The sequence below is a fragment of the Spermophilus citellus genome (assembly GCF_964194105.1).
Source record: "Spermophilus citellus genome assembly, chromosome: 4".
In the NCBI taxonomy this organism is placed as follows: domain Eukaryota; kingdom Metazoa; phylum Chordata; class Mammalia; order Rodentia; family Sciuridae; genus Spermophilus; species Spermophilus citellus.
In genome coordinates, this window is record NC_138185.1 from 3509491 (window position 1) to 3523906 (window position 14416).

At 57.4% G+C, this 14416-nt stretch overlaps 1 protein-coding gene across 2 annotated transcripts in view; it reads right to left on the reverse strand.

Moving 5' to 3' along the window:
• The window catches only part of PHACTR3 (phosphatase and actin regulator 3), a 185321-nt gene that overhangs the window by 49942 nt on the left and 120963 nt on the right, over positions 1-14416 (reverse strand). For both annotated transcript variants that reach the window (XM_081293307.1, XM_081293306.1), the window contains 2 exons: positions 9598-9780; positions 1542-1754 (listed from right to left, as the gene is read on the reverse strand). In XM_081293307.1, the coding sequence (XP_081149433.1) occupies positions 1542-1754; positions 9598-9780 (396 nt within the window). The remainder of the gene's footprint in view (positions 1-1541; positions 1755-9597; positions 9781-14416) is intronic.

Here is a 14416-nt window from a genome sequence, read left to right on the forward strand (position 1 = left end):
CCAGAAATGTGGTAACAAAGGACCACAAGAGAAGGCCTTCCACAGCCCTCAGGCCAGAGGTCCCAAATCCAGGTGTGGGCAGGGTGGGCCCCTGAGGACACGTGGGAGAGACCCCAGGCCCCTCTCCCAGCTCCTGGGGCTGCCATTGCTCCTGCCTCCACTTCCATCTTCAGGTGTCCTCTCCACATGTCCTTCCCTGTCTCTATAGGGACTTCCACCCAGTGACACTGTTGATAAGGCCATGAGGTTCCCGGTGGGCCCAAGTCCGAGGGGACACCACCCAGCTCACTACTCAAGCCAACATGGCACGTGCTGTGGGAGGAGGCGTGGCACTACAGAGTTGGGGTAGGTCCCCAAGACGGGCAGCTTGAGCTGAGCACCAGGGTGCAAGGGTGCTGGGAGGGACCACCCAGCAGGAGGGTGACCTGTCCCCACTCAGCCCTTCCCCACCTAGTGACACATCCTCACACAGACTGACCCTTGGGGGTGAATAACAGTGTGCTGGGTCACACAGCCACCCAATCACCGCCATGCCTGGTCCCAGCTCCAGAGTCCCCCATGCCACATACCCAATCTGGTTTGGGGTTCTGGATTGAAGACTCAGTTGGTCTTAAATGCTTACTCCTCTGATCCGAGTAAGAGGGAAAAGGGTCCAGGTAGAGGCACTCGCACAAAGGGCACCCAGGGAGTGTGTGCCGTGGCCACCTGCTGAGCTCAAGCCCCCATTCCTGGCCCAGCAGCTGATGGCCCAGGTCAACACATCATGTAGGAGGGGACTCGGTCACCTGTGCAGGCATCTCTGTGCCGTGGCCACCAGCATTGGGCTGAGAACTGAGTTTGAGTCCCCAATGGCCGTGGCTTGGGACAAGTTCCTGGAGCTTCCTGAACTTGGTTTTCTAAACTGCAAATTAGGGACCTACGCCCCCTGCAGAGGGTGGCCTGTGGGTTCAGCGAGGCCCGGGTAAGAGTTCCCCCTGGTAGATGGTATCATGGGGCCGGGCCTGACCTGCTGCTTGAGGATGAGCTCTTGAGAGCAACCACCTCTCGGAGACGGCCTGCTCCTCCCTGAGACCAGCAGCTCCAGGTTCCTGGCAGCGATGGGACAAGGGTCCCCAAGACGGAGAGGAGACGGGTCACGTGGGGCCTCTGCCCAGCTCCATGCCCCTCTGACCACCACCCTTATGCCTGGCTCCGCCCTGCTGCACAGAGCTCCTGGCAAAGAGAGTCAGCAAAACGGAGACCAGGAGGGGGAGAGGGAGAGGCGCTCAGAGAGAGGCAGAAATAGGCTGCTGCCTCTCCGTGTCTGCAAGGAGCCCCTCTGACACCACAGAGAGGCTGCTCCCACTGGCCTGCAGGAGAAGTGTGCCCTGGCTTGAGCCCTGGCCCCAGAGGCAAAGGGCCAGAACCTGCCCAGAGTGGGGCCCAGCATGACTGGTGGAAGTTGGGGAGGGATGGCAGGAGGGGTACAGGGAAGGATGGATGGACGGACAGACGGATGGAGGGGAGGAAGATGGCTGAGGACAGGATGCACGCAGACTCACCTGTGACGTTTTTCGTGGTTTTGGAGTTTGCCTTGGGTGGTGGAGTGGGCAGCAGTGGGGGGCTGGGGAGCTGGCCCATGGACCTCTCCAGGGGTCTGGGCGGACTTTCCAGGGAGTCAGACCCAGATGAGGCTTGAGAGAGCTCGTCGGTGGTGGGCAGGAGGCTACTGGGGTCTGTGTCCTCCCCGCTGCAGGCAAATGGCACCTTGGTTGCTTCAAAGGCAAAACAGAGCACTCACAACTTGTTCCCGGGACCACAGTGGTGAGCGAGCCACGCAAGGGGGACTGGTGGGAGGGGTCATAACAGGGAGCAGAATGCAGAGGGGTCCCTTCACGTGCGCACTGACTCCCCCCCCCCCAGGTCAGCCATCAAGTGGAGGGAGGGAGGCCATCCTGAGTGTGGGTGATCCTGCCCCTTTCCCAAACAGACGAGGCCCCCTCACAGTGGCCACTGTGACAGGCCGGGGGTCAGACAGGCCCAGGCCCCAGGTGCCTCTGCACTTACTGTGTGTATCCTGAGTCACTAAACCTCTGTGTCTCCACTTGCTCGTGTCCCTGTACCCGTGACAACAGCCCCTCAGAGATTACTATGAGGTTTCAGCAGGAAGTGACAGATGTGTGCCTGGTACATCGAGACGCTCAGGCTACCAGTTCTGGCTTTATGTCCAGTTTCCAGCAACCCTGGCCCTGGCAGGCCAGTCCAGGCGGGGGATGCTGGCAGGGAGATTGGATTTTGAGAAAGGTCAGCTGGCCCTCAGCCTTGTCCTCTCTCCAGTTGCATGTTGAGGTCCCCTGCCTCCTAGAGCACCCCAGGCTGCTACCCTCTACCTTCTCGTTTCTCTCCTTGCCCAGCCCACATTCCACTGTCCACCATTTTTGTTTGTTTGTTTTGGTAGAGATTGAATCCAGGGGCACTCAGCAACCGAGTCTCATTTCCAGTCCTTTCTGGTTTTTGAAAGGACTTTGTCTCACCAAGTTGTTTGAGGGCCTCACTTAGTCGCAGAGGCTGGCCTCAAACTTTCGATCCTCTTGCCTCGGCCTCCTGAGCCACCCGGCTAACAGATGCACACCAAAAAGCCCAGCACTGTCCGCTATTTCAACAGCAAGCCACCAACGCCCCAAGCCCCTTGCTCAGCTTCCTTTTCACAAATCCTGCCTCTGGATCAAGCCAGGGCCCACCTGCTCCCACCCCTGCAGGAGGAAGACCGTGATGTGAGGGACTCTCAACCTTTAGGGTCCAACTTGGCTTGCCCCACCCCCAGACGAGCGTCCTCTGTCCTTTCCTGCCCCCAGCTCTCTCTCGCCTTCTCCTCCGCTGTGCCCGAGCTTCACCTGGCTCTGCAGGGTAAACAGGCTTTCAGGTGGGCGCTCCTCTCAGATTCCCCACTCCACACACGACCTGCTGTCCAAGAGGACAGGTGGCCCCTTGGGGACAGGCATCCTCACTCCCTGCCTCAGTGAGCCCCGAAGTGCCAAGCCCCATGAAAGTCACATGATGAACTTCTTCAGGTCCTAAGGTACGTCCCGAGGAAGATGCCACCACCCTCGTCCCCCTGTCCCGGGGGCAGCCTGGTGGGGCCGTCCTCAGGTGAAGGGCCTCCTGGGGGACGGAGCACGTGGGCTCCTGGGCCAGCTAATGAGGTCCTCCCATCTATGTCAGTGTGTCTGCGGTGTCTGTCACTGGCGGGATTCAGGGTCTCTGAACCTTGCCGGGACTTGCGCACAGCCTGCGCTGTCCGTGGTGCTGAAGTCACAGTAAGGCTACCCTTTAAGCACCCAGTGAGGCCGTAGATACCAAGCCACAAGCCATACCCTCAGCCGCCCCCTCTTCTGGGCCTTCGCCGCCTCTGACGGCTGCCCCCAACTCCCAGGGAACATCTCAGAACAGATGCAAGGGCACTCAGCTGCCATGAAGGTGACCTTGACCACCGTGGCAGGCTTGCACTCTGGCCCTACAGGGTGTCTAAGCGAAAATGCTGAGTTTATTTTCTTGTAATTACAAACTGTCCTCAAAGCCTCTTTTTAAAGACCCCTGGACCTCAAGACTGTCATTGTGTCCAGTGAACTGTCACCTGCCACTTTTAAAGCTCACGATTCTGATGAGTTGTTTCACTTAATAATTTTCCTCTGACAATACAGACATCTTACGAGTCCTAGGTCAAAACAGTCGTGGGGTTTCCTTGTTAAGCCGCAGGTGAGCAGAGACGTGCCCGTTTTCTGACACCAGTCCTGGGGTTTGCTGGGTATCCTGCCTCACCTAAACCAGCACAGGGCCGCAGACGCGAACTCTAAGGACACACGCTCAGAGCCTCAATACCAAGCACAGGACCAGGACTGCCAGGCACAGGACGGCAGGAGTTCCCGTCCTGCAGGGGACTGGTCCCCTCCCCTGGAGTTCCTGCAGCCACACATCCTGGAGCCCTCTCCCTCTGTGGGGTGCTGTGTGGGTGGAGGCCTGTGGAGCAGCCCCGCACCTGTGGCCTGCCCTGACAGCTGGACTCAGCATGCCTCCTCACTCAGATGGAGTCTGGGTGAACGGTCACACTGGCACCCAGCAGGATTCTAGTCAGGAGACCCAGAATGGCTCTCCGGGCCTCACCCAGGCCAGTTGCCAGCACTCCTCCTCCTCCTCCCTGTGTGCTTGACCACTTTCCAGATAAGTGTGCTGATCTCTGGGCCTCCATTTTCTCATCTGCATGAATCTCTGCAAAAGCAACCATCCCTGTCCACAAGGCACAGAGGCTGGCATGAGGCCACCCAGTGTGAGCAGCCATGGGCCATGCTGCCAGATGAGAGCATCATTAGGCAGGCGGAAAGGCCTCCCTGTTTTAGGAAGGCATGTTCGGCCTTGGCGGCCACTCCTCGTCGTGAGGGCTGTCCTGCACCTTGAAGGCTCAGCAGCAACCGTGTCCTCACACCACCAGGTGCCCGCAGCCATCCCCAGGTGAGACAACCCTGATGACTACAGACACTGCCACACAGCATGCCTGGGGACAGTGTGCCCAAGGCTGGCACTACAACCCTAGGTAAGCGCCACTCAGATTTTTAAGGGACATGCATTGCGGTGGAGGGAGGCCTGGGTGAGAGCCACAGTGCTGGGCAGGCCCGTTTGGCCCTCTGGGCCCCAGTATCCTCTCAGGGGCCCTGGAATTGGCATTTCAACAAGTTTGTGTGGGGCATGGCCAGGTGAAGGGCCTACTGGGGGAGAGAGCACATGGGCTTGGGGCCTCGCTCCTGGGTCAGCTAATGAGGTCCTCCTGCATCTACGTCAGTGCTCTGAGTAGTCTTTCACTAGAAAGCATGGATTTGGCCTACGCACCACTGAGAGACTGTCCCCTGGGCTCTGGTATCAATTTCGCCATTTCTTTAGATCACAAGGATCTACCGGTTGAAGACCAGCCCAAACACTCCTGACCTCCTGTACCCTCACCTTCAGCTACACTTTCTGCTCCTGTGAGAATTAAATGTATCAGGTCCCCAGACCGCATCTCTATCCTCACCACCTGCTCCCTCCCTCCCGCTAGTGAGGCCTGGACCCTCTGGGAACCCTAGCTGCCCTGCCCAGTCGTTGCCTGGTCTCCATGCGGCCCACACTTGCTCAGGCCCTCGTGGGCTCTGCCCCCTCTACCAGCTGCCTGGAGTCCAGCCTGGGTCTTCCTCCCCATCTGCCCTCTCAGGAGTCAACCCCATAACTGGACCTCTGGCTTCAGAACCCCTCCCATCCCTGGTGACCCCTGACTGCTCCTCTGAGCTCTGGACTCATAGCCACCCAACATCCCCAGCTGGAGGTCAAACAGGCATGAGAAGGCACACCCACACCAGCTCTCGATTCCCAACAGGCTCTCCCTGTCCAGTGCCAATCCAGCTTGTGTTATTGAACATTTGCAGGGTCCAGGTGCTGTAGGAGTTGTAGCCATGGCATGAGCAAGACAGACCCCCCCTTTACCAGGCTTATGCCACCCAGGCCACCAGGCACCAGGACTGGGCACCCACCAGGCCTCTCTCTCCTCCTTGCTCCACGTCTTACTCCCAATTCATGGTCAAGTCCTACAAGCTCCATATCTGAAATATGTCACAACATCCACTTGTCCCACTGAGAGCTGCCAGGGCCTCTGCCTGAAGCCCCGCTGGCCCCTGATGGCCCTAAGCTCCATGTTGCTGCCCACCCATCCCAAGCCTGGCCCCCTGATGGCCCTAAGCTCCACCCTTGCCACCCACCTATCCCAAGCCCATCTTCTCCCCCCAGGGCTCAGAAAACCTTCTCTAGAGGGCCAGAGGGTGAATGTTTTCTGTGTGAATTTTATGGTCTTTGCTGCAATTACAGTCTGTTGATATGGAAAACTCTGAAGGCCTGGCCAGTCCAGATAGCAAAGTCTCTCCTGGATTCTCACCAACACGGCCGTGGGGCCACCTCTCACTCTCAGCACTGCCCAGTAGGACTGTCTCCTCCCTGTCCACAGGGTAGCCACTCATGGCAAGTGGCCACAGAGCCATGGACGGGCTGGTATTCCTGGGGAGCTGGAACTTGATTCTAATTTCTTCAAGTAACCAGTGGCTACTGCACTGTAGAGGGCACCTGGATCCTCTGGGAGTGAGTCCAGGGTCCCATGCCACCCTTCCAGGCAGAGAGCCGGTGGGAGGCAGGTGCTGAAGAGAGGGAGGTGGGCACCTCACAAGGCCTCCCTCATGTGTGCCAGTGCCTTAGCAGCACCTAAAGGCCACATGTTCAGGGACAGGGTGCAGAATCTGGCCAGCAGCTTGCAGCTGGAGAGCTCCTATTCAAGATGTAGAAAAGGCTCACATCCCAGAACTTTCCAGAATCAGAACAAACATTCTTGGCTCTAGTTTTGGTGTAGACTTCTGAGATTAACATCAAACCCCAGAGCCAGGCATGGTGGTGCACGCCTGTAATCCCAGTGACTCGGGAGGCTGAGGCAGGAGGATCACAAGTTTAGGGCCAGTTTCAGCAATTTAGCAAGGCTCTAAGCAACTTAGCAAGACCTTCTCTTGAAATTAAAAGAAAAAAAAGTCTAGGGATGTGGCTCAGTAGTAAAGTGCCCCTGAGTTCAAACCCTAGTACCAAAGAAAACCAAAAAAGTAAACAAAACTATCAAACCCCAGTGTTGTCTGTGCTCTGTGGCCTTAGGAAACTGACTCACCTCCCTGGGCCCGTTTTTTCAATGCATCAGGTGGTCACAAGATAACTCAGTACATGTAGAACACGCTCACCCAGGACCATTTCTTTTTATTAGTGCACTTGTGGGAACCAAGGTAGGCACCAGGTGGGCCCTGCCCGGTCACACAGCACTGAACAGGATCCTGTCCCACGAATATTTAAACACAGGCTCCTCCCAAGAGCCACAGGGAATGCTCTGCTGCTACCGTGGCAGCGTCCAAACCAGACCAGGAAAAACATTCACCCACACACAAAAGCTCAGTCCCCCCAGATCACAATGACCGCCAGGCTCTTTGACAGGTTCTCTTCCTGGGAAATCTGCAGTACCTGGACGCAGCGCCCACCACCACCCACCCACAGCGACTGGAGAACATGCAAACAGCAGCCCCCGATCAGGTGTCACCACCTGGCTAAAGGGGAGCCACCTGCCAGCCAGGGGTGATCCCTCTCCCCAACTCCGGGAAGTTCATGGAAGGTCTGATTATTAAGAGAATCTGACTTTCTTGGACCCTTCAAAACGCAGCCGAGATCTAGAACAGCAGAGAGCGCACTGGACAGCGCCCAGGGGCTCCTGTACAGACTGCGGCCTAAGCGCATCATGTGAACTTGCCCAAGGTCAGGGAGAGAAGCTGGGCCCAGGGGCAGGCACTCACATGACTTGTCTGCTGGGTATTCTGTGTTCTCTGACATGGGGTGACATCTGTCAGGAAATTAGCTACAACATGGAGGGACTGGGCCCAGATGTTGGCTGCTCCCTTGGGTGCTGAGGTTCAGGATGTGAGAACAGGAGAGGGCAGTACTGGGCCAGGAGAGGGGTCTGAAACAGGAGGCTTCACGGCGACCTCAGGTCCCTTACTCAACAAGCAGTGACTACCTCGTTACCTCCACAGGCCCGAGGCCGGAGGTGACAAGTGAGGCCAGGCAAGCCCCACAGACAAGACCCCACAGTGGCTGATAAACCGGCCCAGTGGGGCCTCGGCTCTGGTGGTCGCAAAGGAACTGCACATCTGGATTTTTTAAATATTCAAAAAAATTGTAAGCCAATGTCTAAAGCAGCATTCACGATCTGTGCATTGTCACAGTCTGTTCCCTCATGGAGGTGCCCCTGCAGGGCGGGCTTCGAAACAGACCCAGAGCCACCTGCTGTGGGGACAACACTCCTGGTACAGGACCAGGGCCTGCAGGGCAGGGCAAGATCTCAGGCTTAGGAGCAAGATGCAGGTGGTCCCACATCCAAGGACACTCAGCCAGGAGGGGCACTGCCTCCCAGGGTGTGTCTGCAGGCCAGAGACCGTGTGTCCAAGGGCTGGTGACCATGAGGACAGGGATGGTGATGATGGCTCATCGTAATTGGGGCAAAGCTTTCCGAGTGCCAGGGAGCACCAGGGCTGAGCTGTGGGTTCCGGGGATGGCCCGATTTGAGCAGCCCTGGGGTTTGTGTGACATCCTCATAGTTGATGAAACAAGCTCAGAGAGGTGACATGACTTGTCCATGGGCACACAGCATCCCACGTTAGCAGCAGCCTGGTGTCAGAGACGGTGTCCCATCAGTCTTTCGGGGACTCGCTCAGCCTGCCGGTCTCCTATCCATCATGGACCCTGCTGGTCTCCTGGGCCGTTTCCACTTAGGGCACAGCACTCAGGGCCCCTGTCTGCACAGCACACGCCCTGAACACAGCTGTCCACACACCTGTCATCACCAGGGGCCTGAGGACCGGCCTGAGGACTGGCCTGCATCCCTGAAGAGTGAGCGGTCGACGCGGACCCCCCTTTGTACGGCCTGCTCCTGTTGGTGTGTGTCACTGAGTGACCTCACTTTTGTTTCAGTTTATTTGTAAGGAAACCCCTCTCCTGAGCCTGAATGAAGCCACTTGTGCTGAGCAATGAAAATAAGTACAGCACTCTTGAAATGTTTTCCCATTGTCTGTCCCCATGCCACCCACATGACATCACTCATGTCCCCAGGGGCTCAGGGCCCACAAGGAGAAGCTTGGTGCACAGTGAGGAGCCTGCACCCCCCACGCCCACCACCGCAGGCATGTCGCTGCCCGGTCCCCACCGCGGCACTCTACAGGTGAATCCCCTTCACTCCCACCGGACTCCGAGTGCCCTCCGGGAAGCTGCCCAGCCTCTCGCCTCTGCACCAGCTCTGGCCACACCCGATCACTTCCAGCCAGTCAAAGGCACCTGCTCTCTCTGCTCCTTGGCCAACTAAGGCCACCGAGACACCACGGCCGTTTCAGGAGTGGGTTCACTGCGCCTGCCACCCCCTTCCATCATCATCTCTGGCTGCTTCTGAGCCTCCAGCCTAGGGCTGAGTGGCCGCATCGGAGCCACCTGGCCCCTCCCAGGACAAATCATCAGCCCCTGGGCTCTGCCATTCCCGCCTCCTGTTCTCTGCCTGGTGCCCTGCTCCTTGCTCTCTGCGGGGTCTTCTGCACCTGGCCCTCAGGCAGGGGCAGCCTGGAAGGCCCTCCATGCAATGCACGACTGCAGTAAACCTCTGCTCCAAGAGCCCAACCCAAGCCACACAGCTGGCCAACTGTGCCAGGGTCAGCTGAACCCCCCACCCCAGACGCTCCTCCTCCAGAGACTTCTGTCCCCGAAAGTCTCAGTGAACACACAAAGGCATACCAGAAAGGTCACCCATGAGCGTCTTTAGCAACTCACTGAGCTGCGCCAGACTTGGGGAAGACAGAAGGGTGGTTCTTCACATGTTTGTGCCAGCTCTGTGCCAGGGCGTGGCAGGGCTAGAAGCAGCCGTCTTGAGAACAGTGCCCCATGTGAGTTATGCCTGAGCCCTCAGCGGGGACCCCAGTTGGCCCCCAGGCTAATGATCATTTGGAGACTAGCTCAGCCCGCAGGGTCTCCAGCAGCTACCTGCATCATCCAAGTGGGTGTCCAAGGACAGTGGCTCCTCCAGGGAAGCCTGGCCCTCCCCGGTGGCCACGGGGCTTCCTGGCTGCACGTCATTTGCTGTCAGCGTCTCCTGCTTGGGAGTAGAGGGTTCGCTCTGGGTGGACCGGGGGCCTCCGTCGGGGCTGCACATTTTGCTTTCAGCATCTGCAAGGAAATTGAGCCATCAGCGGGGCCACGTCTCTCTCCCATGTCCTTTTATTCTTATAGGATTCCTTAGGAAGATGCCACCCAGGCCCTGGTGCCCACCCTCCCCAGGGAGTCTCTCCTCCTCTGTGCTCCCAGCCCAGGCGACCTGTGAACCTGAGCCCCTGGTTTCAGTGTGCCCACTATGACTCCAACACCCGCAGGATGCTGGACAAGCCCCCACCTACATCCACTCTCTTGCCTTTGGCCTCTGTCTGCCTACTCTGGTCCTGCCCTCTGCCTGATGGCTTGGTGAGCTGTGGGTACCAGAAGGCCTCTGTCCCAACAGCAGGCTCGGGGACAAACCAGTGTTCTCCCTGGACATGTCCTCCCCGGGTGCTGCGCTCTTGCCAGGCACCTCTGTCCTGCTTCCCTTGGACACATTAGCATGTGGCCAATGGTGGGCGCCTTCCCTGGCTGCAGCCCGTCTCCCTGGGGGAGAGCTAGAAGGGCAGCCTGCAGATCTACAGCCAGGATGAACTCAAATGTGAACCACGGAGGTCTCAGCAAGGCCAGCAGATTCTTCCCAGGAGGGAGGGACCTAGGTACAGCCAGGGGACTCACTGGGTGGACAGGACTGGGTGTCACACCACTAGTGTCTTGGCTTGCCATGACGGTTCGCTCATACTTGACCACCTCCGTGAGTCTCTGCCACTGGCTCCGCTGGAAGGCAGAGGAGCACATACCCAGGGGCACAGCGTGGGGCCCCACCTTACCCACGCCACCCCATGCCCTGTGTGGCAGGGGCAGCTGCCTGCGTTTACAGGCACCCACACCAGGTCCTAGAACAGCCTCATTATTGCTGTCAATCATAACCCATCTCCACCACCATCACCACAGTAAAAATAAGATGGCTGGGTCACAGAACTGGAGCGGCCGAGGTCTCCAGCATCTTGAAGACCCCAGGACCCCTGCAGGTCTAGAATCTTGCCACTGGCCTGGCAGCTCAGCCACTTGGCAGGGTCCCTCTGGGCTGTGCTCCGAGTGCCAGCCCAGAATCATGCTCAATGAGAAGTTCGTTCCCAAAATAGCCCTGGTGCCAGGGCCGTTGCTAGGAAACGCTGGTTGGGTGGGGGTGGGGTGGTTCAGGCCCTGCTCCTCTCACTCAGGGTCAGTGGGCTCCCTGCAGCCAGGCTGCTCCACACTCACTGCTCTGCCCCTCGGAGGGCTGCGGAGGGGGTGCAGGGAAGCGTGCTGTCACGCTGAGCAGGCACGCGGGGCAGGGAAGCACAGGCCTGTGCACACAACATGCACACAGCATGCACACACAGCCCCGGGATCCGACCACAAAGGAACCAGACTCGAGTAATTACTGTCCAGTTCCCCAGGAGCCCGCGACTCCTGGGTCACTGAACACAGCGCCGAGGTAGTGACAGCGCATGAAATTCCTTAAATTATTTAAGAAACTGCTGAGTCAGTGCACACAGGAAGACGGGGGAAAGTTGTTCAGGGACACCATGGCGTCCACGCAGGTGGACGTCCGGCCCTGTTTGGCTGGGGACCTTCACGCCAGAGAGGCTGTCTGTTCTTGGTCACAGACATTTCAGAGGAGGGACAGAGCAGAAGAGACAGGGTGGGAAAGGGTCACTTCCCACAGTGACTGGCCCCGTCTTTCATCCGTCTCAACACCACAAACGGGCATTCCTAGGTCCCAGCAGCTTAGCAGAACTGCAGGAAAGAGGAGCGGCCCAGGTGGTTCCTGGACACACACACTGACAGAGTCCTAAGAACATCTGCTGAGGGGAGGGACACAGACCCGTCCTCTGGGCCCAGCGGGCTCTGTCCTGTCAGCCTGCCCAGGGCCCAGCTCACATTGCTGCTTGGGCAACTCCAGGGTGGTGGGCATGTAGGCCTGTGTTCATCTGCCCTGTGTGCGAGCCACGGGACACTAGAGGTTTGTCCTGACCAAGGAAGCTCACGTTCGAGTTTATGGGTCACCAAAGTTGCCGGGCAGTCCACTTCCAGGGTCTGCCCTGCCTGCAGTCCTGGCCACAAGGCACACACACTCAGTGCAAGCGGCCGGCCACAGGGGGGCGCCCATGGCCACAGGTTGGTCCTCCTTGCTGGGAGGTGGTGGTGGCTGATTCCTTAACCCAAACCCAGGAAAAACCAAGACCGAGGACTGCCCACACCCTGGGGGAGGCGGAGGGCCTCAGCCCTCACACCCCTCCCCTTCTAGGAGGTGGCTGAAGGCCTCCCTGAACTGGGAGGCTCCCCTGGCTGCCAGTTCCCATCCATATGGGAGAGCCTCCTGGTGCCCCCAGCACTGGACAAACTAGACAGGTCAACCTCAAGGGGACTTGCCAGGGGTTTTCTCAGAGGCCTATGACCCACATCTGTGTGTATCCTGTAGCTATCTTATAGCTGCAGATTTACCTAAGGAATACACCACAGAGGACTTACGCCCCACAGGAGTTCAGGGAAAGCAAGGCCCCCAGCCCAGCCACCCAGGGGCAGCCCTTGGGCTCTCCCCTTCTGATGTGCCCCAGAGACTCCCTGGCCTTGCTCACATATCAGGGCAAGCTCACTGTAGGCCCCCACAGCTGGACTCCCCTGGGCGTGTCTCTCACCCACACCATTGGGGGGCAGCGAAGAGGAAGGTTCCTCATGCTCAAGCCCCTCTCCCACCCCCGTGTCCCACCCATCCCCTACAGACACCTTCTCTGAGCCCTGGGCCTGCTCCCTCAGCCTAGAGGTCACCCCTCCTTCCTGATCTCTGCTCAACCTTCCCGAAGTTGGAGTCGGCTGGGGAGGCTCATCAAGCCCTGGCGCCCACGGGGTCTGAGAAGCATCTCATTGAGCTGATCCCAGCAACAGGGGATCGTGATGGCTGCCGGGTGATTCTAACATGCAGCAGACACAGCCAGCCTCCTGCCCACGGCTGGCCTGGACAAAGACACCCCCTAAGCCCCACCAGGTGGGCCCTGTCTCCTCTTCTTAGGGTGCTCTGGGTCCTCCTGTGCCTTCCTCTTCTCAGTTGTGACTTTGTACAGTTGTGGAATTCCCTCCTGCTTGTGCCCCACAGGACTGTGTCCTGGGAAAACAGCACCCATATCCTTGGCTAACACAGTCGGCGCTCAGTAAGGCTCTGCACCATCAATGTATGGTGCAAGCTCACTCTCAAGGACAGAGATGGCACTTGTGGTCACTCTAGTTCCTGCTCAACAATTGCTCAGCAAGAAGGAAAGAGGGGTGGGGGGTTGGGAGTACACCCTGGGGCCCCGAAGCAGCTCTCCACCTATCCCATGCAGCCCCAGGCAAAGAATGGATTTTACATCTTCAAATGGTTGGAAAATAAGAAAAATAGTTTGTGACTCATAAAAATTATTTGAAATTCAAATTTCTGCATCTATAAATAAAGGTCTATTGGCACACGGCCATGCCCACACACGTATGTACCATCCCTGGCTATTTCTGCCCTGTGACAGCAGAGACAGGCGGTTGAAACCGACTGTAGGGCCCCTGCTATGGCATGTCACCCAACACAGGCAGGAGTTCAATCCCCAAAGCACGGATTAAAGGTAGTAAGAGGTTCAAAACAATCTGACTGTGGTATTGTCCATGGGAAATTTGGGATTAGGTAAGAGTATCAGGGTGAAGCCTTTGATTGTATTCTGGGGACCTCATAAGAGGAAGAGGGACCACACAGACAAGCTGTCTCCTTACCATGAATGCTGTGCCACCTCAGGGCTCTGCCGGCAAGAAGGCCGTCACCAGAACCGAGCCAACACCAGCACCTTGCCCTCTGGCCTCCAACACTGGGAGCTGAGGAAACCCCTTTACAAAGTCAGCCGCCTCGGGCACTTCAGTATGGCAATGCAGCACAGACGGACACAGCCCCCAAAGCCTGGAACACTCACCATTTTCACAAAAAGGCGGGCCACCCCTTGACCTGCAGACACTGGCCACTGGGCCTCTGTTCCGACTTCATCCAACAAAACCATCTTACAAAAATTCAGAGTTTAAAAAGTCCAACTGTACTCCTCCTGAAAACTCTCCTCTTTAATTATTCAAAAATTAATTTTTGACAAGAATCAAATCTATCTTTACTTTCTCCTTATTCATCAAAACTAATATTTTTTGGACTAGATGATGAAAAAACTCAACATCATTTTTCTTTCCCCTTTCTCTTTCCAAGATCCAAATAAAACCCTTTTGCAACATAATCAAAATGCCAGAGTTTGGCACTTGAGTCCCATCCAAACTCAGAGTCCAGACTCCTCTTTCAGAAGAAAAAGAAACTCCACCAAATCCAAGTCTGAATAGAGAGTGAAATGTCCAAGCACCACGGGGCTCCCTCCTGGGTTTCCTTGCAGGTGGACAGTCCTGTAGTATTCAGCAATCCCCCCGTGGGCTTCCCCTGACACGCACAATCGACCCCTCACTCTGGGCCTCGGGGAGGGGAAGGCTGCCGAAGCTCCGGACCCCAGCTGGGGTGTGTGCTACAGGCCTGGCTGTGCACGATCTGGATTTATGGACTCCGTGAGAGTCCCTCTTAATGTCTGATACTTGGACCAAATTGCAAAGACACCAGTCATATTTTAAAGCAGGAAGTGGGAGGTAGGAATTAATATATGCACACAAGCCTCGTGCAACT